A 24,715-nucleotide genomic window follows, 5' to 3' on the forward strand; every position below is an offset into this window, starting at 1 on the left:
TCATGAGGGCCGAACGACTCATCCTATGTGGCGCCCCTCCGGCTACTAAAGCTGTAAGGTACATAAAGCTAAAGCTGGCTCTTCATATGGATACAGAGAAATTACAAATTAAAACATGTAACATTAATCTGAACAAAACGGCACCGGCACGAAGTCCAGAGGCTCATCCCGTGCGGAGCCGTCCCGACAGCCGAAAGAAAAGTGACAAACAGAAACTAACAAAAAACTGTCTAAATTACATGGTACAAAGTTGCTCTTCTAAGGAATATTAAGAGGGTGTCGGCAGCAGGCGAGTTGTCTCCGAGAAGGTTCCGGATGCTCGAAGTGATCCCATAGGTCTATCTGAGATTTTCGAACTCGGGGCAGACGCAAAGGATGTGCTCGACGGTCGCCGGAACCCCGCAGATCACGCAGTTCCTATCGAAGGGTCCTCCGTCGAAGTTACAATATAGCCAGCAGTGTCCTGTCCTAAGCATCGATAGGACTCTTTGATCCTGCAGATTCCGGAGGTCGGTCGACGCCTCCGTGCTTCCCTTGATCTTCCGGATGAAAGGTCCCTAGGTGCTAAACCACTGGTCGTTCCAAGCTTTCTGTACGGTTGATTTGACCCATCGCCTGATGTCTTGCAGCGGTACTTTGTCCGTGAACCTGGGGCCGAATGGTCCAGATCCAGCGAGGTGGTCCGCTTTCTCGTTGCCAGGTATTCCGCAGTGTGCAGGTATCCATGTGAAGGCGGTACTACTTGGGGCATACTTTACGGTAGCCTGAATCCACGGGTGGGATGGAGCTGCGGAGCAGAGTTTTTGGATGGCGCTGTGAGAGTCTGTCAGGATAAGGATTGGTTGATTCGCTGGTGATGTGGCCGCATGAAAAATTGCGGCAGGTTCTGCTGAAAAAACGGAGCATTGTGCCAGTGGATCCTAGCCACCGGGGGGAGTTCAACTTTGGTGATCGTACGCAGGATTCTATTCCCCCCTCGAATCGGCGGGGGTGAAACGTAATTTGTATTGTTTTTTTTTTCCTTGATTTGTTTTCCGTCGATCTTGTTTTCCGTGCTGAGCACCAATGCTACCGACGTGCCAGGAAGGCAGCTCCCACACCTGGACCCTACCTATCGACCCATCAACTCATGAACCGGAGACCAACGGCTTTACTTCCCTTCCAAAGGAAGGCGTGATCAGAGATGTTATGCCTCAGAACATCCCGGCGGCGCCTACTGGGATTGAACCCAGGCCTACTGGGGTGAGAGGTAATCACGCTTACCACTACACCACCGGCGCCGCTAATTTGTACAGTTGAAGATGCTAATTTGCTTCAACTATGTAAATCGTTGACTTCACGCAGAAGTAATACAAAACATATAGTCAAAGTGTAATTTATGAAGATTTGCGATTGATATTTACCAGTTACAAATCTACATACAAATTTCAGTAATTAAAGCTAGTATCAACGGAATTATTTGAATATTCCCTATGGAACTATTTTTCTCTATTATAACTAAAAACTACAAGGGACAGCCCTATGGGGCTGTACGCAATGGTGACTACGTGGTCTTATATAATAAATTATTGTTTACCTGCAGCATGAGCTTGTGTTTTTTGTGTAGGAATAGGAATTTGAGCGGGGTTCTCTCTGTTTATACTCTTTGGTATGACGCACTTTACATAGATGGTCCACAGCGACTCACGAAGAACTACTGATTCCAATCAATAGCGGTGCGGCTTTTTCCTCCATCTATGGATGTTCATGTGGGCTGCAGCTCACTACTTGCAGGCAGCCTTTCGTTGTGTACTGGAGAACAATATTGAACGCCACGCACTTAAAGCACTGCTGCTGCTACTGATGCCGACGACCGGACACCACCACACACGGTGATTGGACTGAATCCGATCAGCGGTTGAGGGCAGCCTTAATAGCTAGCTGCTTGCGGGGAGCTTTTCGTTGTGTTAAGGAGAACATTACCACTCACCACGTGGTGATTGTATAAACACCGTTTGGTGAGACCGGAAAGAATTCAACTTTGAAATCTGTGTTAGGGAATTCATTTTCGCAGGCAATCGGTGATAATTTTAATTATCATAGCAACAGTTGCACATTCGTGAAATTTTCAATAGTGACATTTTGAAAAAGGATAAATTACTTATATAATTTATAAATTATTAATTATTTTATTATTAACAATAAAAGATGCGTAGAAATATTTCTGATGATTGGTGATAAAATTGTTGAAATTGATCCAGGGGCAGCTGAGTTATTAAGGTTCAAAATCTTTCATAATTATGTTACATGATCCATTTTCGGTTTTCACAAAGTGTACCCCCATATTGAAATCACAGACGTAGTCTTACGTCAAAATATTCCAAGTATAGTTTTATAATTGTGCATTTAACATGTATACATTTGTGTTCAAACATAACAGGGTGTCTACTACCTGTTACCTCGGAAATTCTCGGGGAAGCCTATTTTTCCAAGAAAAACTTTGAATTCTCAGGGAGTTTTATCATTACTGAGAATTTTTTTTAATTCTCTTACTAAGGGATTTTAAAAGAAAAGAATGCAAAAAATTAGTATCCTCGTTATTGCATTTCACTCATTGAACTCCATTAATCCGGACCAGATTTACCTTCAGTATGAAATCTATTTTAAAATTCCATGGCTTGAATGTTTTTTTTTCAGATTCTGAAGTATGGATATTGTGTACAGATTATTGAACAATTGTTTTGATATATTCTGGTCTTAAAAACAATTATACGTTTTCAAGAATATAAACAATATACGGTAAGTGAGCCAGTTTGGACTCTAGCTCTAGTTTTGGCCCACGTGAATTATAGCTAATAATAAAGATTTCATGGATATTTTGGACGCTGAGTGATTGTATTTCAGCAGAGCAATATCTATTGATTTGAAATACAACATTTCAGCTCATAGTTCCTTAGTTCAATTCCAGTCTAATGGTTTTAGACTTGCTCGAAGTTACTCCAGCTATGGTTACTAGTGCTGCTAAGAATCTAAAATCTTCTTTTCCCCCTGGACCTGATGGAATCCTTACCGCCATCTTTTGTCACAGTATTTGAGCCTTGGTTGATCAACTTTGCAGAATATTTAACTGATTGTTTGCTGAAATGATATTTCCAGCGAAATGGAAGCAGTCGTTTGTGTTCCCGGTACGTTTTTCGTAGTATTACTATAGGGAAATTACTAGTCTTTCGGCTCCCTCAAAGCTGTTTGAAATTGTTGTGAGCTGGACGACTATCACCACAAAACTGAAAAAAGCTGTTCCAATCGAGCAAAGCAGTGCATTTTGACGGTTCGATTGGAACAACTTGTGACAGACGTCCATACTTTTACTGTAGGGCTTTAGTAGATGCTATGTATACCGACTTGAAAGCTACATTGTACAACGAAATTCTGCTTTCTAAACTTTCCAAGCTCGGCGCGACGGACACGCTAACATCATGACTGCATTCTTATTTAACCGGAAGAAATCTCCGCGTGAAGCTTGACTTCTGTTCTTGATCGTTCTTCAAAAAATCATCACCACTGTTATTCGCCTTGCTCGTCAACAACGTGAGGCTGGTATTCACATCTTTTTGTAGACTGGCGTACGCCGATAATCTCAAGTTGTACTTCGCAGTGCGGATTTAAGCTTGCAGCTTCAATCACTACTAAATCTTTTCGTTAACTGGTGTATCCGTAATAAGCTTACTGTCCGCATCCCAAAGTGTATCGTTATGTCATTACTACCGAATCAAGCAGCCGATCATGTTCGTTGCCTCTGTATTAGTTGAACAAGTTGAACACTGGCCACTTGCGGGGGGCACCCTGAACATATCGGGATGTGACCAATATATGACCATAATTGAACAAATTTTTCAATTCTCATGAGTTTTGAGGAGCTGCATGCTAGGTTTTGGTCCATGCCAAAAACTGGTCACTTCCCTGGGAAAACCTGTTTTTACGCGTTTAAAAATTGTGTGTTGCTATCTCAAGAACATTCAACAACCACCAGCCAAAATTCCAAAAATCTATCTATTCACAGTGTTTCAAAAAAAATACATTCAAATGTACAATCAGTGTTGATGATACACTGTATATACCCTTCTTTGTGAGATGGGTACAAACAGATGACCTAAAAATGTATCAAGTGACGCTCGTAATCAAAAAATACAAATGTCCCATTATATTTATTTTTGATAACGGGTAAAATGGGATATAGCAATGAACGACTAGATCAATATTCTTCTAGTCTTTTAGGATTCTGTATACAGCCAAACATTAATTTTGATATCACATCAAAGTGGATGCACTTCAATCGTTTCAAAATATGGTATAATATTACTTGCCAAAAAGGACAAAATTATCATTAAAACAGTTCATGAACTGACATTACGCTGCTTTACTGCATTTGTTTACTTTTGTGGTAATACAAATGGATGTAATATTAAAATTTATTTTTTGCTGTGTAGCGAGCGTTTTCCGGATCTCAACTTAGTGTTTTAGCGAAGACAACAAATCAAGAAGACTGGCAACTTTGCCAGAATCCAAGCGAAAGATACAGTAGCACTGCACTTGAGTGAAGGTGGAAGCAGCGCATAGAAAAATGAGCAAATACACAAACCCTTCTTCTGATGATGATGATGGTCCCACCTCTTACCCCTACAAAGGTTTGAGCTGGACGAGTTATCGAGTTATTACCAGGTTTGCAAACAAAATCGAGCTGGTTACAATTACAGATATAAATGTCCTGTTAAATAGGCTATAGGCATCAACCAAAAACAATTCAAAGGTGTAACTAGTTATCAAAAGTCCAAGTATAGTCCTCGGCAATACTTCCATTTACACGTGACATGGGATTTACACGTTTAAGCTTCCGCAGTGCCAGGACTATATCCAAGGAAACGACTTCCAGCCAATCCTTTACTAATTCAAGGCTTTTGCCACAATTTTGCAGCGTCTCTTGAATTCTGTAAGTGTAGTTGCACGCTTGATGTGTCTAGGCATCGAATTGAAAACATTTATACCTTTGAAAAATAATGAATTTTGTGAAGCATTATTCAAAAGATGTGGTGTTCTTACTTCATCCGCGTTTCTAGTGTTATATCTATGAAAATCACTTCCTCTTTCAATCCGATCACACAAATATCGAAGCAGCAAACCGTTAACTACTTTAAAAATGAACACCATAGTCAAAAACACAATTCTTTGCTTCACTGACAGCCATTGCAAAGCGTCCAGCATAAAAGTTGAGGAAGTGAATCTATTACATCATAAAATCAAACGCATTACTTTATTCTACAAACGCTGTAATCTCGATATTTGTGTTTCATTGGCCAAAAATAAAATGGAAGGGCAAAAGTCTAGATGAGGGGAGATGATTGATTTGTATAACTGTATTTTACTACCAATAGTTAAATCGTTTTTCAAGCGGCATAGAATTCCATACTTCTTGGCAATTTTCTTGATGAAATTGACAATATGAGAATTGAACTTGAGTTTGTCATCAATAATCACGCCAAGATATTTAGTTTCCTGAACGCAATCAATTGTCTCATCATCAATAACAACAAAGACATCATCATCTACACGATTCCGCGAAATTACCATGAATTTAGTTTTACTTATATTCAATTTCAATTATTTATACTTCAACCATCTACTTAGCGAACGCAAATCTTCATTCAAGCGTGAAACGGCTTCTTCTAAATCTTTAGCTGCAATAAATAAGACAGTATCGTCAGCAAAAAGATTAATATCACAAAACCGTAAAACTCGTCGCATGTCATTAATATACATAATAAATAAAAGGGGCCCTAATACACTTCCCTGAGGCACTCCAAGGTCATTGTCAACGGGACAAGATACAAAATCATTAAAAACAGTCCTTTGTGTTCTGTCAGATAAATAGCTTTCAAACCATTTGTATGCAGAACCCGAAATTCCAAAGCGCTTGATTGTTCTCAACAATAAATAAGGGCGTTTTAGATCCAAAAACACAGCAACAATCGTATCTTCATGCTCCAAATTTTCTTTCCATTTAGCTAACACTAAGTTTAACGCGGTTTCACAAGAATGGCCTTCCCTGTATCCCGATTGTTCCGGTATCAACAAACAGTTACTATTTAAATATTCTAACAGCTGGCCTTTTACAACAAGTTCTAAAATTTTCTCTAATGTGTGCAACATGTTGATGGGACGAAACTCTTCGGCTTTAATCGTCCCAGCAACTTTTTGTATAGGAACAACTAAAGATTCTTTCCAAATATGCGGCACGTGCCCAGATTGCAATGATTGATTTATAAGGTCCCGCAGAGTGTGTCGAATGACATGAAAGCAATCTTGAATAACTCTAGCATTAACATTATCTACTCCAGCCGTTTTTCCTAATGAAAAGCAAATATTTTTAAGTTCATCTAATGTAATTGGGTGAAAACCATTAAATCTACAATTACTATTAATCGGCTGTTTTATTTCGTCCGGTTCATTGATCAGTGAAACGCTCTCGACGAAATAGTCATTAAACTTAGAAGCAATTACTGGTTCTGACTGTTCTAATATGCCATCAAAAGTTCTGATCTGAGGATGTAATCTTTGCTATCAAATTCGTTCGAAGCATTTCCCTTTGAGCAGCAGATGACGCGATTGTACCTGTCTCATAGCGTTCGTATGAGAAAATGGAAGAGTTGCCAGTCTTCTTGATTTGTTGTCTTCGGTTTTAGATGCACTTCCACAGCTATTAATTGAGAGCTTTCTATGCCAACCAATGTATGAATTTGTATATTGTGCGTCAAGCACAATGATACCTTATGCTCAGGGAAGGGTAGGTGTACCTATAGTTGTGGTATGGCGTTTATGCCAGAATAATAGTGGAAAACATGATAAATGTAATTTTCACTGGTAACCCATTTTTTAACCCAAAAGTTAATTTTACTTAAGATTTTTTTATATTTTGCACATAAAGTTGCGATAATGTTCCTATAATAGTGGAATCCATTAGGCACTAATGCGTTTCACTATCATAGTAACCAAAGTTAGCAACTACCACAACTACTGGAACAGTGTTCTTATTAATGGAGAACGAGTTTTCGAAAAAAAGTATACAATTGAATCCCAATGTAATATTTTTCTAGCCAAATAGAGATTAAAAGCTTCAGATTGACATATATATGCATATCGTTTATTAATTTTTAGCGTTAGCGTTAGCGTTGTTATGATATACTTCGTAGATTGGATACTAGCAACACTCACGTCGCTTCTGATATTCTCAGTTAGACTACTTTCAGGAATAATGCTGGGGAGTAAACATTGGTTCCAATCTAAACAAGAGTAACAGAAGCATGACTGTCGATATTCCACGCCCATCTTTACCATAACTAGGAATAGGGAAGGAAATGTTGATGTAGTACTTACTTAACGAGAGGCCACCGACTTAGCGACACCCTCATAAGTGCTACGGAGTTGGAGGGTTGGGTAGGGTATTCGGTTAGGATTCACCTCAAGTTGTCGATGCAACCAAAAGTATGTATTGTTTATTTGATGTTTATTCAATCTCTCGATAGCCGGCTATCGAAAGAACATATTCATTTTCACACTGCCGTACTCTAACGGAACTATCAACTCTATGCTTTCATCTACTCCATCTATCGTATAAAAATTACCACTACAGTCTGTTATTTGAAATTAGCATCTTCAACTATGTAAATCGTTGACTTCACGTAGAAGTAATACTAAAAACATATAGTCAAAGTACATAACTCTGGATGGGAGCATACCATCAATTACTGTCAATGGTCGAAAGGTACAGTAGCAGCACCTACCCCACCCGTGTCCCCTCGGGATCGTCAAGTCGACGATGACAGGAGCACATATCGTGGTAGGGGTAAACAATAGTTGCAATTTCCAAACCTACGACTGGATGCCTTCCTTCAAATAACAACTGAAGTGCGGTAAAAAATCGGTAGAACTGTTTCAAACACACAGTTGGTACTTGAGCGGGTCACTTTTCATCTCTTTTTGCCAGTGGTGGCGGGGGGAGGACACCCCTCACCATCCCTCTCCAAAGGGGGAGTTTGGTAAAGAGAGATGAAAAAACCGATTTGTACCTTCCTTAAAAGTTGTCCTAGCTCGCTACTCTAATATCTATATACAATCTTCACACTGCCGTACTTTAACGGAAATATCAACTCTATGCTTTCATCTACTCCATCTATCGTATAAAAATTACCACTACAGTCTGTTATTTGAAATTAGCATCTTCAACTATATTCATTTTGTTTAGTGATCATGAATTTTAATAGTCATGACGGAGAGCTTGGGATTAAACCTGCGATTTTCTGCTCAGTAAGCAAAAACGATCCCTCCAGGGTCATCGAGCATCTCAGAACCATAACGCTTCGCGACAATACAGGACTATGTTTTCGCTTGATATGCAAATAGTTTCCGAGCTTAATGTTCAATACCAAATATACAAATGATGGTGGCGGTTTATTGTGCTGTGAAAGAGCTTGGGGTTAAATCCATGATTTTCTGCTCAGTAAGCAAAATCGATCCCTCCAGGGTCATCGAGCATCTCATATTCCACAGCGCTTTGCTTCAAAGTACGAATATATGGATGAACTATTTATTATTGAATAACTATTATTTGCGATAATTACATGAAAGAAATAAAATACAAACTACAAACAAAACGTGACTACTAAAATCTCAAAAAGATATTCTCAAAAAAAATATATTTCACGCAACGAGGAATCTCAAAAGCATTAGACGCTATAATGATACTCTGCACATGTTAGACACAAGAGGAGGCTAAAAAGCAAGCGTCCGACACACAAAACCCGCCAAATCCACTTGCAGTCACAATCAACGATTCTACGAGTCACGAGCGCTCACGAATCATAAAACCGGCTCTATGCGTCAAATACCCGCCCTCCAATCTCCTCCCACATCCAACAACAAAAATCTCCATTACAACATCTAACGAATTCAAAACTCCGAAAATAACTCATCTATAGCAAGTGAGTGGAAGCAACCCTGCATGCAACCATTCTTCATGATACACTTGTTCTGCCTATCTTTCTTCGAAACTTCTAACCAAACTGGAAAAAAATTCAGATCATAAAAAAAAATTTCAAAGGTAATTACAAGTAGAATAAATACGCAAAAAACGAGCAAGTAATATTAAATCTCTTGTATCGTATGCTAATGCGAATTTAATGTAACAAAAATAATATGCTTAAATAAAATAAAATATGAATAAAATTATATGCAAAATTTACTAGAAGATCATAACTTTATTGGTGAGAATTTTCCAATAAGCCCTCCCAGTTCCTCTGTATACAGAACAAATCTGATACTATAATCAGAATTGCTCAGTCTGCATGAAGCAGTTAGTTCTATTAACAGTTCTATTAGCAGGAAGTTCTATTAACAACCAAGAATTAATTGTTTGAGGCATACTGAAGCATTGAGAAGGTGATAAGAAATTAAACATAACTCTTTGCTTCAGTACCGTCATCCTCCATGTCCATGGGCAGGGCTACATATCGTTATCGTTGTATTTTTTTTAATACATAAATGGTCTTAGATCCTCCCCTGCTGACTCATCCACCCTAATAAAGGACAAGATTGATAGAAGCCACATATGGCCGCTATCATGGCTGATTTTACAAACCAAATCAGCCATGATAACGGCCATTTGTGGATTCTATCAACCATGTCCTTAGAACAAACAGTACAAAAATTGTATGGACCGTGAACACTCATCAAACACATCTTCCCCTCCACCCTAGGGCACGCAATAACCTTTAACTCCAACGTAGGCAACGGCTGTATTTAAATTAATTTCATTAACTACTGCTTTAATTACATTAATTACACAATGTAGAACATTGACTACTTTTTAACTCCATTAATTACAGTTGAAATTTCGTAATTAATTACATTTTCAATACTTTTAATTACATTAATTACGGATAGATAATTTTAATTACCGTCAGCACTACTTGAAAACGCATTAATTACTTTAAGTACTTTTGATTGCATTTCAACTTCAACGCACTGGTTCTTTGTATTGCGTGCCCCTCGCCTCCACTCTCCTCTAAAATGTCTACGTGGTATGTGGACAGCATCATTATGTGTATTCTGGATATAAACTGATCAGTCCTCCACTTTGCATAAATTATGCATCGAGATTGTTTATCATAAAACATCGTTTGCTGGATAAAAAAAAGATAGCAGTTATCCCACTATTTCAATACACCCATCATCAACAATATTTCATTGATAATTTTCGCTATATCTAGGCTGAAATTTAATTCCATTAATAATTCCTGGAAATAATTTACCTTCAATATCAATCTAATTTAATAGCCGTCCAATAAATCGTGTCCAAATTGAATTGAATCAATTACAATTTTTCGTTGTGAAGTGGTGGAGTGAGACTGAACTAGAAAGAGACGTCGAACCGTCCATTCTCGGTTTAATTACAATGTAACAGAATCCGTCGCCACGAATTGTAGAGTGGATATTTTAATTTACTAAATTCTGTCGCTTTTACGCCACCACAGACTGCGAAAACCGCTAGTTGCACCGCACCTGTTGTCTTTCCAACGTGTGTATCGTTCGTGGATTGATGATCGACCGCAGTTGTGCACTAACCGGAACGGGATTATCACAGTCTGAGCCCCGTGGTAGCCAAAAAACCACACTTGCGATGCAGCATGTATACGGCCAATTTACAATTGATTTCATATCACTTTATAACTCCATCATTTTACCGCAGAGATGCATTTTCTACTACCTTTACCTCATTCTACGCTATATATGGACGAGCCGTGTGTCAATCATGGTAGGTGGAATCATGCCCAGACCGTAGTAAAATAGGATGATGACTAAAAGAATATCCTTGAAATACAATGCCTTGATGGAAATTAAAAATCCAATTTTGCAACGCACAAATGTGACTTCAAAGGACCTTATTCCCTACAAGGAACACCCTATTGACTCTCAAATCCCAATTTTCTGATACTTAAAATTGCTAAAACTATCATTAATCTGTCATTTCTTAACAGATGTTTAAACTCCGCAAACTCATCAAGAAAGAATTTTTAAGTTATTTAAATTGAAATGTGGTTGTTGTTTTACGTTGGGGGTTTGAGAGTTAAACCATAGCAATATCACTTCGACGTATTTGACCACTATCACTGGTTTCAAACTAGATATATTAAAAAAAAATCCTGTCAGAATACTCATATCATCCGTTCTAGGCACCTGGAAGAGTGTCCGGGGTTTGCGGTTCAGTTTTCCGCGATACTCCGTATAACAGTAAAATATCAAGTTAACCGCGGGTGGTTGTGGTTTGCAACTAGATACAGCCACCAATGCTCCTGCTATTTCGTTGCCTATAAAATTGAAAATGTCACAAAAATCACCTGTCTGCCGAATTGATAGTGAATTTAGTCGCATGGAATAAAGTTATGCAACACCCAGCAGAGATAGGTATGAAAAAAGAATCTATGCATGGATGACAACAATAGTTTTTATTACGTTTAAAATTGTACATGGATATCTGTAGGCAGTTTATTTGCTGTCGATCAATGACTTGTGTCATTTAAATCCTTTGAGTGTATCCACCTAATACCCCGGACAGACTATGGCTTATATCATGTAATATAGGCTAGCTTGCAATGAGCACTCATACATCTAGTTTTCACTGGAAATCCTATGTATGAGTGCTCATTGCAAGACAGCCTATATTACATGATATAAGCCATAGTCTGTCCAGGGTATAAGGTAAGATCTGAGCTATGCTACAAATTTAAAATTGCATTTGAATTTGTAAGATTATGGACAGTTCACGGTGTGCCTGTTTTACCAGTGCGCCAGAAATTTAACAACTCCAAAACGAAACATTTTCGTTAGGACCATCTATTCACATAAACAGATAGATCGATACTCATCCGCATGGATGGCACCAATATATTAAATTTTACCGTATGCGTTATAATGTTTGCACCATCGTACAAATAAGGTTCCCGTTTCACCTGTGCATACAATGTCTTGGTTTTCTTTGCATCATGCACATAGCTTGAATTACATTGATCGATATTACATTTTTTTGCTGTTGCTATGGTAACTATTATACACAGTAAAAAAAAGTTGTTGAATATTACATCCAAACAGCTGCACAGAGATCATTCCGCCGGTCGTGTAATATTGTACGATGTACATCGATTTTGCGAACAAAATTACATCCATTGATGTAATATTGTATCTGCTTTTTGCTATTACATCATTATTTCATACATCAGCTTGAATTACATTGATCGATATTACATTTTTTTTGCTGTGTATGAGTGAACTAAACTCAAATTTGGAGCGTTCTCATTCGCCGTATACGTTTTCAGAAAATTTTAACTTCTCGTTCATCTGAGTAGAAGTTGCCCTCTCTCTCTCTCTCTCTCTCTGAGGGAGATTGAACGGCCATGCAGTTGTTGGCATCGCTACACCGATGTCGTTACAATATAGATGTCGCACCGCTCTAAAGCTCTATTAGAGGGCTTTAGGCGGGCAGAAACCAGCGAGCGACATTGAACCCACTCGATGGAACGATATCAAGCAGGACAATGGATTGGGTCCTAAGTTACATTAATCGATTCTCCTCACCGACATTATCTTTCGTTAATAACTGGGCTATTAAAACAATTTTTCATCGTGATCGGCGTATTAGATGCGATGGATAATAGTTTATGTTGATAATAGTGGGAATTTATTTTTAATGTCTTTCAATGGCCATTACGATGCAAAGAGAAAATCGATGAAGAGGTTCGGTCATTGTTACTTAGGACCTAATCCATTATTCGGCTGGAAATAACGTAAACAAACTGGGTGGAGACAAAACCAGAACGATCTAGAAGTTTCTGTTAACGAACAGATGTTGATGTTGTTCTTCAATCGTGAGTTTGTGATTGCATTACGTACGTAAATTTGTGCAGTGTGCAGATAAAAGCAAGTCAGTCGTGTGGAAGCGTTTTTTTTTAAAGATCGCAGTGAACAAAAGCAACAATCGATTTTATTAAAACGTAATTAACACCCACAGAGGTAAGAAAGTTTAGTTCTGTTTTCTCAGCACAAAAGAATCCAGTAGAAACGTGCGTTTTCTGAGCTGATGGAACAGTGAATCATCCAAGTCTCCGTTTGTGTCCAATTTATAGGTTCCGTTGCCCAATACGCTCAAAGAAGAACCGTGAAATTTCCAAGTAGAAATTTAGGAAGTTCACTCTTGAAAAACGGTGTTTTTTTATTCGCTTAAATAACCTCACTTTTCTCCGGTACTCCTTGTTCCATGTCAAGGGAACAGGTATGGCAATGTCGTATCTTCAATACTCCCGCCGTTCTTTTGTAACATCGAGTGTGACGTCGAATTCCCAGTTCCATTTAAACTCGTAGACATGACGGATAGTTTTACATTGTCTGTCTGTGCGGTCTGTGCTCCTAGACATGACACATGTCTCCTGGAGCACCTCCTTCAAGCAGCCTCGTAAATAAATCGGATACCAGGGGTGCCTACCTGAAAAAAGTGACGGTGACGTACAAATAAGCGCTTTTTATTTACAAATTGATGTATTTTGCGTATAATTTGTATATCAGTGCCAACATTTCAAAAGGGCGTAATTTCTTTTGTAAACGATGGCCCTAACCGTCGATTTCTTGCAAATAAAAGCACACCCCTCTAAATTAACAATGCTTGCTGGTAGAGAAAACATTCATCAACCTGCTGGTGTCATTAACCTTCATGAGTGAGCTTTCATTCGCGAGAAATCGACGGCCAAAGCCATTGTTCACAAAAACAATTACGCCCCTTTGAAATGTTGGCACTGCTATCATTTTATTTTGTAAATATATATTTCATAAATAGGCTAAAGAAGGAAAACTATCAGAGAATATCCACCTACGGTGTTGATTTATCGTACATTAAAAGTCCATTTATTTATTTTTTAATTCAATAAAAAATTACATATTCAAAAGAACAGCCTGATTTTAAAAGACCGGAAAACTTCCATAGAATGAAACCATTCATCATTCATTCTTTTCTATCTGCCACCAGGTACTCACGCGATCATTAAGTTTTAAATTAATAATCCCATGAAAATCAGTTATGTAGATTAGTGTTCAGTGAAGCATGAATGAGTTGTACGTTACTTATCGCAATGAGTTTTCGACAGATCCTCAATAAAATCCTTATTTCATGGCGTTTAGCCTAGTGACGCAAAGCAGTTAGCAATTGAGGATTTACCCAATTATATTTTCCGAGGAAAGATACGTTTCGCGAAATGGAATTCCGTGAAATAGTTTACCACGAAATGTACACCCGAATATACATTTACCTCAATACCTCTAAACAAGCCAATTGGGTCCTTAATTCAAGACGAACAATGCATTAGGTCCTAAGTAACATTGACAGACTCTTCGTCGACTTTCTCTTTGGATCCTCACGGCCATGTTAAGACACTGCCAGCTATGTTCAGCACACAGATCGATAAAAAAAGCTACCATCTAGCTTCTAATACAATAAACAACACGAAACGGTTCTGTACCAAAAGAGAAAGTTGATGAAGTGTATCGATCAATGATACTAAGCTGAAGTTACTATACATCATCTGTACGGCTTCGTTTTCTGAGCACAACGATATTTTTACGACCCCATAGACTTCCATCTCGATTTTTAAATCAATATTGCAGATTTTGCACTGGTCATCAAATTCAAATATTGAGTTTATTGTAGCTTGTTAATAATGTTCTAAAACTGCCAATGCTTTCAAATAAGTCGTTTATTCAATTTTCTGGCCTTATTCGATTCACAGTAGTCTAAAGTAGTGCAAAATGCGCAAAATATCACTTCATACAAAACTATCATGAACATTGCGGTTGTTTAATTTCGATAAACATACCGGTTTTTGTACATCATCAGAAAGAGCATCGTTTTCTGAGCACAACGATATTTTTGTTGATCCAATAGAAATTCAGCTCGATTTTTAAATCAAGATTTAAATTTTTAATGTATACATTAAACGATACTATACGACACTAAATTTATTAGTTGACAGCTCGCTCCCATACAAAGTCCCTCCGAGGGGCGCTAAGATAGTGATTTTGGCTAATGTAATCGCACTTATTTAAAATAGTTTCAGTGCACCAAAATTGTTGAAATTTCCGTTTTCGGCAGATTACGAATATGTAGGTATTTACCTCAATATTCCTAAACAATCCAATTATAAAATAATTATATTTGTACTACCCTGTGCAATTACCCATCGGTAAACCCCTTGATTTTTCGCATTTGAAACTGAATTCGCCTCGTCATTCGCCCGAAATAACTTGATAGTTCTTGACGTTTCTCGATGTGTAGCTATCTCCTTCACACCTATGATATTTTTCTCCGAACACAGACAGCGCATGTTTCCATTCTCGATTGTTCGAATCGGTTTCCACTGCATTATAAGAAGCAGCTGAAGTCAACTTGAGTCTATAATTTTCCTATTTGCAGAAATCACATCAAACAGGACTGTGCAAATAAGCGGTAAATAAAACTATCGGAGACAGAGAAGTCAAGTGCTTTTAATCTTTCAAATCCTGTAAAATGGCATCCAAGGAGGAAGAGAATCTTCCAGAAAACAAGAAACTGGCTCGCAAGGAGAAAGAACTCGGCAACGAATTCTACAAGAAGAAGGATTTTGCGTCCGCCTTGAACCACTACCATGCAGCACTCCAGCACGACCCGACGGATATCACATTCCACAATAATATTGCCGCCGTATACCTTGAGCAAAAGGAGTTCCAGTTGTGCATCGCTGAATGCGAAAAGGCGGTTGAGGTAGGGCGTGAGAACCGGGCCGACTACAAGCTGATTGCGAAAGCGTTTACGCGAATTGGCAATGCTTATCGAAAATTGGAAGATTACAAATCTGCCAAGACGTACTTCGAAAAGAGTCTTTCGGAACATCGGACACCTGAAGTTAAGGCTCTGCTAAGCAATACGGAGAAGAAAATCAAGGAATACGAAAGACTGGCGTACATCGACCCGACTAAGGCCGAGGAAGAGAAGGAGCAGGGTAATGAGTTCTTCAAAAAAGGTGACTACAGCACAGCGGTTAAACATTACACGGAAGCAATCGCGCGTAACCCGGAGGATGCAAAATTATACAGTAATCGAGCAGCTTGCTACACGAAGCTGGCCGCTTTCGACCTCGGCCTTAAGGACTGCGATACATGCTGCAAGCTAGACGAATCCTTCATCAAGGGCTGGATTCGTAAAGGTAAAATTCTGCAGGTGATGCAGAAATCCTCGGAAGCTCAAACTGCCTATCAACGAGCGCTGGAGATTGACCCCAACAACGCTGAAGCGCTAGAAGGCTACCGAGCTTGCACGATGGCAGTACATTCAGATCCCAAGGAAGTCTGGAAGAAGGCCATGAACGATCCTGAAGTGCAGCAGATCCTTAAGGATCCAGCCATGCGAATTATCTTAGAACAGATGCAAAATGACCCGAAGGCTGTCCAGGAGTAAGTAACATTTAATGTCTTTTCAATGCATCATAACCGAATTATTTCCATTCCAATAGGCATCTCAAGAATCCTCAGGTAGCATCGAAGATTCAGAAATTGCTCGAATCGGGCATCATCCAAATCTACTAAACTAGTTCCATGCAAACAACGGTTTTCCGGGCTAGTGTGTTCAGAGGAAGGTTGTTTTGGGCCGGATTCGTATGCGGAAAAAGTGGAAAAGCGACTCGAAGCCAGTCTATTTATTTTATATCTTCCCTTCATTTCCTTATTTAATTTGTCCTACATTCTTTACGGCGCTCATTTCCGGTAATATTTCAGCAAGTACTTATGGTACTCACATAACGATTAGAACTGCAAACTTGTTGTTATTGTTAGACGAGGACAGGAAAACCAATAGTTATGCTTATACAACAGATTTGCGCAGATACCAAGTGACAAATTAAAAAATAAATCAAACAGATGAGAGAACAAACATTGCCTAGGTAAAGCAACAAAAATCATTACTACTATAATAATAAACAAAACAAAAAGGAATGCATAGTTACAAACTAGCCTGTAAACAAAAGTAATATTTGAAATAAAGCTAGGTCTATTAACGAATGGAACGGTTTTGCAAGCTTTCAGGAACGTCTAGATCTTTCTGACCAAATCAACAATTCGAAATGTTCCCATTGCCGTTGACGGCGACTCTGTAGCTCTTTACTCCTATGCTAAAATCCTACTATCCTTTCACTCTACTGAAAATTCCCATGAGAAACTAAATATTTGCTAGAAGAGACGATTTTTCGACGGTGCCGTCAACGCCAATATGATTCATCATTACTGATATGCCCATCATATCGTCTCTAACGTACGTTAATTCTGGAATGTGCTTCTGACGTCACAATCATTGCTCCATAAGCAGCTTAAATGAGGAAAGAGCGACAAATTTAGGGTAATGTGGGGCTACTGGATATTTTTTATCAACATCAACAGGCTCAGTGTAGCCCCAAGGTAGGTTTGAAAAATCAATCTATCATGATTTTGACAAACAAATAAATCAATAAATGTATTAGTTCCCACCTTGCCCCACCTTACAATAATTAGGTCATGGATAAAAGAGTTTATCGCTCCGTAAGAAAAGCACGGGAAAGGAAAGGAAATTATTTTTATTCACACGACCTATTGTACCAGACTTGCTTTCGCTAACCGACGTACTGTAGGTGAACGCATAACTGTCCCATGTGATAATTCGACAATTATGAGGTTTTGATGCTTTTTAAGAGAAAATTAGCATCCTGCGTCAGACTGTTTGACAACTGCATCAATTCCAAATATAGGTATAAACAAATCTTTAAAAAATAGTTTTTTTTTTGAATAATACATAATACATCGCAAGGACATAACAATCCCCAGAACGAATCACTCACGTGAAACTCTAAATATGCAGATAGAAGGTTAGTATCAGAGACGCGCGGAGAGAATACAAGTAAAATCTGGTTGCAACTAAGTTGTTTTGTCTGCAAGGTTTGGCAACCCGCAATTTTGTGTTTGCTTCGAGTGACTTTTGATTTGAGCGACTGTCGCCTCCTTCAGCGGCGGTAAAACAAATACTTTGAAGAAAAAAAAATCCATTGAAATGCACGACATCCTTTTGTAAAAATACATCGAATAAAACGTAACAAAATGTAATTTTCTTCTGGTTTCCCAAAGACAGCGTCGTCATAGTAAAGTGGTTTCAATTCTGTCGGTTTCCAAAGCAAGACGTAAAAATCTCGATTATATTGCGCATTTCACACCAAATTGGACTAATAAGCGCGTTTTCACTTATTAAAAAGTGCACTTATTCCTTATGATGCAAGCAATAAGTGCTCCCTAGACATCAAAACGATTTGACGGAAATGTGCACTTCTATCACACTTTTTGCATTTTTGGGGCAGTCCAGTTTCAGATGCAATAAGCAATATAGCGTAATGAATCTACCATATTGATAATTGAATTGTCATTTAGATGAAAGTCGATTTTAAATTGATTTATAATATATCAGCTACATTTCAATTACGATTTAGATTTATGTGTGGCATAGGATAGCGAAAAACTAGAATAAGCTTCGGGTACTGTTCCTGTTTTGTAAATTGCTGTGGATTTTAACGAGAGAATAGATGATATACACCCATATTCTTGTTTTCGTTTGAACCGTATTTTCCAAACAAAAAAAAAAGTTTTTTGTATGAAAAAAACGGTTCGAACGAAAACAAGAATATGGGTGATAAAAGATTATAATAGGCATGGCTGGAATATAGGTCAATTTCACCAACTTTTTTAGTCGACATGACGTGTAATGCAGGTCAAAGTTACTAATGTCACGTAACATTTGAAATTTTCTAAATACAGATCAGGTTCGTGATATTTGACGTAAATCTGACGTGAACTTTTTTTTAGAGTGTAAAATTGGCTCACTACTTGACTAGCCTATTGGTCCCAAAAAAAATCGATTAACGTACCCCAGGGTGGCAAGTAAACCAGGAAAACTGGGAAAAAGTCGGGAATTTATTTTCACCAAGAAAAACCGGGAAAAAACCAGGAATTTCATAAGTCCACCAGGAAAATAATCTTGTTTGTATAATTTAAATAGGTTTTAAATTTTATGTATGTCAAAATTTCTTTTTAAAATCAGGTCAAAACTAACCATTTTGTTCAAGCTAAATCTTTCACACAACTAAACATTGATGAACAAAGAATTTAGTAAATATATTTTGTCTTTATTTTTAATTTAATTTTTTTCTCGAATCAATTGCATGTATGACTTGTGCTTAATTGATAGCAGACTTAACAGTGCCGACGAGTAACTACTTTGAAGTACCTGTTCAACATGTTCAATAAAAAAGTTCTATTGTAGAACTTCAAATAAGGCTTTCGAACTTCATGCAAGTTCTACAAAATTCGGGAAAGTCTTATAAGTTTCAGGAAAATCCTGTGAACTACTGTTATGACCTACGACGGTCAGGAAATCTCTCCGAACCTTCAGAGAAGTTCTACAAATTTCAGAGAAGTCTTACGAACTTCAGGGAAATCCATTAATCTTTGGGGAATAACTACGAATTTTACAGAATTTTCTACAGATTGAATGTAACTTCTACGACATTTAGGCATTGCTTAAAACTTAAGGATAATCTATGACACTTATGAATTTTTTCCGAGCTTCAGAGAAGTATTCAATACTCTCGGGAAGTCCTCTGAACTTAACATAGTTCTCCAAGCTCAAAAAAGTTCCTAGAACTTCCGAGAAGTTGATTGAGCTACAGTCCTACGAAATTGCCCCGGAGATGAACCAGCGTCTGGCTGAAAATCTCCTTAATAAAGACAACCAACCAACCAACCATCCTACGAAATTCATGGGAGCTCTCCAAACTTCAGGGAATTTCCAAGAAATTAAGGAAAGACCCACACAATTTTGGAAAAAAAAAAACCCTTCGATATTTAAAGCCTTATGAACTTCAGGAAAACTCTTCTAAATTTAGGGTCCTCATATATCGAACTTGAAGGAATTCTTACGTACTTCTGAGAATTTCTACGAACTTCGTGGTACTTCTACGATATTTAAGAAATTCCTATGAATTTCAAAAAACTCTGAACTTCAGGGAACTTCTAAGATCTGTAACCGTTCTGTTACAAAGGTTCAATACAATATTTTAAATATGCACCATGTGATCGAGCATTCAAATAAATTTGTGTAACACTTGCGGTGAAACCCACTGGGCAGACGATACGGCCATGCTTAACGGCCGACTGCTGAATAAGGCGCGCATGGCCGCGGCAAAATGGTGACACGGAGTCACGGGTGATGAGCTGAAGGGTTCTACGATGCTTAGAGAACGGCCATCGTTCACTTTATCTCAGGCGAGCGTGTAGACCAGAAGTGTCTGTGGAATACATGTTAACAGAAAACAGTGCGAGTAGTGAATCAAGGTGCAGTGGAAATCACCAATTCAGCTGATTCAGGACCTTTCTTTTCAACCAATCAAATGGTTTTCTGGTTGGCGAGTCAAGGACCGCCATTGCACGCTACGGTCTAGGTGACATTGAGTTACCTTGATCTAACCGTAAAGGACATTGTTCTCGGGCTGAAGGCCCTAAACGCCAAGGAGAATTTCCCTTCCCGGTGCGACAGAGGGCGGCCTTGCCGTCGTCGACCGGCTTCGTCAGAAGGAAGCGCCTGTGCATCGGAACCATCTCCACAAACCGCTATACCAGCCCGGTAAAACCAACCCGCCATCGCACTACGGCCGACGTTCGGTCAGCCTCGCTTCGTCCGCCATTGTCGGAATTGTACCGCAATTTCACCGAGCGGTGGTACCGCCATCTTGCCGACAAGATCGGCCTTTAAGGATCTTTCCGGAACCACAGCGAGCGCTCGCTGGTCTGCAGTCGTCGTAGTCGCCATCGTCATCAAGGGTATGTGCCAATAAAATCGAACACAACACCACACAATCCACACTATCGGTAATTGGAGAAATACAGTGATTAAATTGATCCGCGTTGTGTTTCAGTTTAGTTGAAAGCTTGAGTGCCTTTTCATCCGCGTAGCCCCTCCAGTTTGCCCAGTAGTGCGCCGACTCTGAGACACAGTTCAAGGAGTCTCGTGCTGCTGAGTTGTTGTCGGGCAGAACATTAGTTTCAGATCTTAAAAAAATGTCCTTCGAACTTCGGGGAAGTCCCATGAAATTCAGGCAATACAAACTTCAATGAACCCTTCAGGAAAGACCTTAACGCTTCAGGGAAGTTCTACGAACTTTAGGGAGTTTCTATGAACTTCAGCAGTCAGTCTTTTTAATAATAAGAGTTATTAAACCAGCGTTGTTTATGAAATCTTTTAATCATATGATTTTGAAATCATGTTGTAATCAAAATTCCGCTAAATAAGATCCTTAATCGCTTAATCGTTCACAATTTGCGGAAAATTTAAACAAACCGGAAATCCGTAAAATTGTTAGAAGCAAATGTTTGTTTAAAGAGTCCTCATTCATATCACACTTTGCAATTTTACCTTGAGATAAACTAGCCCGTTGGCTTAAAATCTCAATAATAAAGTTAAAAAAATCGAAGTTTCATAAACAGAAAGCTCAAGATTTAGGGGCTTATACCAACCGGTGGCAACTAACGATTTTAAATTGGCTCACTACTTAACTTACTTAACTAGCCTATTTGTCCCAAGCAAATCGATTAACGCACCCCATTCTAGTCGAAATTCTAGTACTACACTATGTTTGTTTTGATTCGCTATGAAAGTTTGACAGATAAATGAGGAGTTCGTGGATTTTCCTATGTTTCGAGGGGTGCATCGATTAGCTTGAGACCGAAGATAGTACCAGAGCTGAGCCAAAAAGTTGAGCTCGTTTCTTTGGGACCTTCTGGTCGTAGAGTTACCTCTATGCTTATACTCTAAATTTCAGACATTAGATAGGGCTCCGCGCTAGTCCGTCGTATTTTCTTCGTCATACATCCCTAAAATCGCTCATTTTACCGAGGGGGACGACTCTATCTACGATGCAGGAAATATTGTGTTTTGCTGTGGCTAGCTGCGCGTACGCTGAGCAGATAGAAAGAAGATTTATCGCGATTTTGAAGATTTCCTGCAAAAAGATGATGCGCGATGCAAGTAGATGCGAGAAAATAAAGAAGATTTTTCGAAGATTTTTATTCGCTAGTGTGAGAATTTAGATTTAGATGTGTCGCCCCTCGCATTTTACGGGTTATCGCAAATGTTAGAGGTAACTCTAAGACTAGAAGGACCCGAAATAACGTGCTCAATTTTTTGGCTCAGCTCTGGTACTATCTTCGGTCCCAAGCTAATCGATTCACCCCTCGAAACATAGGAAAAACCAATAACCCCTCATTTTATCTGTCAAACTTTCATAGCGAATCAAAACAAACATTGCGTAGTACTAGAATTTCGACTAGAATGGGATACGTTAATCGTTTGCTTGTGACCAATCGGCTAGTCAAGTATAGTGAGCCAATTTAAAATCGTTAGTTTCGTCACAAACGAAGTGACAGACGCTAGCGGCTCGAAAACTTTGGTGACGCACCTGCTATTGCAATTTTTCAGTGTACAACATGGCAACACCACTACTACTGGATTGTACCACATGGCAACACTACTAATGGATTGTACCACATGGTAACACTAAATGTACTAGAATGTTTTGGTTCTATCTCTTTCACTCTACTCTAAACTGAAATGCATAAAAAAATGACAAAATGATACACTCTTTGCACACTGTCAAAGATCATATTGCACACAAAATCAACTATGTTCAAATCAAAACAATAATACTAGCCCATCTGGTGGCTGATGGCACAAGCTTCTAAGAAAATTCTATTACAGCGAACCACATTATTTTAAGTCATTTCTTCGCCAGTTAGTCGTCTATCACTTCGTTTGTGGTTTCGTATTGATTGTTGGTTTTAGCACATAGAACGGAAATAGGCGCCATGATACGACGAAGTAGCGCGGCTCCCTACTAGCTTCTTTACAGCAAACAATCAGATAAATTCACGGGGATTCAAAAGAACCTTAATACCTATTTTGGTTTGCGAAATTCCACATTGCGCGAAGAATGATGGTACAAGCACAAACGAAGTGACAGACGACTAACTGACGAAGAAATCAATAAAAATAATGTGGTTCGCTGTAATAGAATTTTCTTAGAAGCTTGTGCCATCATCCACCAGATGGGATAGTATTTTTGTTTTGGTTTTGCACAAAGTTGATTTTGTGTACAATGATTATTTGACAGTGTGCAAAGAGTGTATCATTTTGTCATTTTTTTATGCATTTCAGTTTTGAGTAGAGTGAAAGAGATAGAACCAACAATCAATACGAAACTAACGATTTTAAATTGCCTCACTACTTAAGTACCACTAATAAAAATGTTATGGTTAATTTGCTTAACGACGTGTTTGGGGTATCATCCAAACCATTTGTGGAATATTTCAACCATTTGGGTTATCGTCCGCATATGGTAATTTTTTACTATGGTTGACCAGCCTATTGGCATAGAGGTAACTCTAAGACTAGAAGGTCCCGAAATAACGTGCTCAACTTTTTGGCTCAGCTCTGGTACTCTCTTCGGTCCCAAGCTAATCGATTCACCCCTCGAAAATCCACTAACCCCTCATTTTATCTGTCAAACTTTCATAGCGAATCAAAACAAACATTGTGTAGTAGTAGAATTTCGACTAGAATGGGGTACGATAATCGTTTGCTTGGGACCAATAGGCTAGTCAAGCAATGAGCCAATTTAAAATCGTTAGTTTCGTATTGATTGTTGCTATTGGTCCCAAGCAAATCGACTAACGTACCCCATTATAGTATAAATTTCAGTACTACACTATGTTTGTTTTGATTCGCTATGAAAGTTTGACAGATAAAATGAGGGGTTAGTGGATTTTCCTATGTTTCGAGGGGTGAATCGATTAGCTTAGGACCGAAGATAGTACCAGAGCTGAGCCAAAAAGTTGAGCTCGTTTCTTCGGGACCTTCTGGTTTTAGAGTTACCTCTATGATAGAACCAAAACATTCTAGTACATTTGGTTAAAATGCTAGTTCAATCCAGTAGTAGCATAGAGGTAACTCTAAGACAAGAAGGTCCCGAAATAACGTGCTCAACTTTTTGGCTCAGCTCTGGTACTCTCTTCGGTCCCAAGCTAATCGATTCACTCCTCGAAACATAGGAAAAACCAATAACCCCTCATTTTATCTGTCAAACTTTCATAGCGAATCAAAACAAACATTGCGTAGTACTAGAATTTCGACTAGAATGGGATACGTTAATCGTTTGCTTGTGACCAATCGGATAGTCAAGTAGTGAACCAATTTAAAATCGTTAGTTTCGTATTGATTGTTGGTAGTAGTGTTGCCATGTGGTACAATCCAGTAGTAGTGGTGTTGCCATGTGGTACACTGAAAAATTGCAATAGCAGGTTAGTCACCAAAGTTTTCGAGCCGCTCCGTCTGTCACTTCGTATGTGGTACAAGAGGTAACTCTAAGACTAGAAGATCTCGAAGAAACGTGCTCAACTTTTTGGCTCAGCTCTGGTACTGTCTTCGGTCCCAAGCTAAACGATTCACCCCTCGAAACATAGGAAAATCCACTAACCCCTCATTTTATCT

The 24,715-nt window shown here is 38.7% G+C and overlaps 1 protein-coding gene across 2 annotated transcripts; it reads left to right on the forward strand.

Annotated features, from left to right (window-relative positions):
- Positions 1-12,946: 12,946 nt before the first annotated feature.
- Positions 12,947-17,160, forward strand: Stip1 (Stress-induced phosphoprotein 1). 2 transcript variants are annotated; one of them, XM_065217635.1, is made up of 3 exons: positions 12,947-13,095; positions 15,542-16,557; positions 16,617-17,160. In XM_065217635.1, the coding sequence occupies exons 2-3, from the start codon at positions 15,635-15,637 to the stop codon at positions 16,687-16,689; spliced, it is 996 nt and encodes a 331-aa protein (XP_065073707.1). In that variant the 5' UTR covers positions 12,947-13,095; positions 15,542-15,634; the 3' UTR covers positions 16,690-17,160. The 2 variants fall into 2 exon arrangements, with proteins under 2 accessions (XP_065073707.1, XP_065073706.1); XM_065217634.1 differs by lacking the exon at positions 12,947-13,095 and having other exon boundaries at positions 15,447-16,557.
- Positions 17,161-24,715: the final 7,555 nt, after the last annotated feature.

The sequence above is a fragment of the Ochlerotatus camptorhynchus genome, unplaced genomic scaffold (genome assembly GCF_037179485.1).
Source record: "Ochlerotatus camptorhynchus isolate MF236.1 unplaced genomic scaffold, CSIRO-AGI_Acam_v1.1 ptg000078l, whole genome shotgun sequence".
In the NCBI taxonomy this organism is placed as follows: Eukaryota; Metazoa; Arthropoda; class Insecta; order Diptera; family Culicidae; genus Ochlerotatus; species Ochlerotatus camptorhynchus.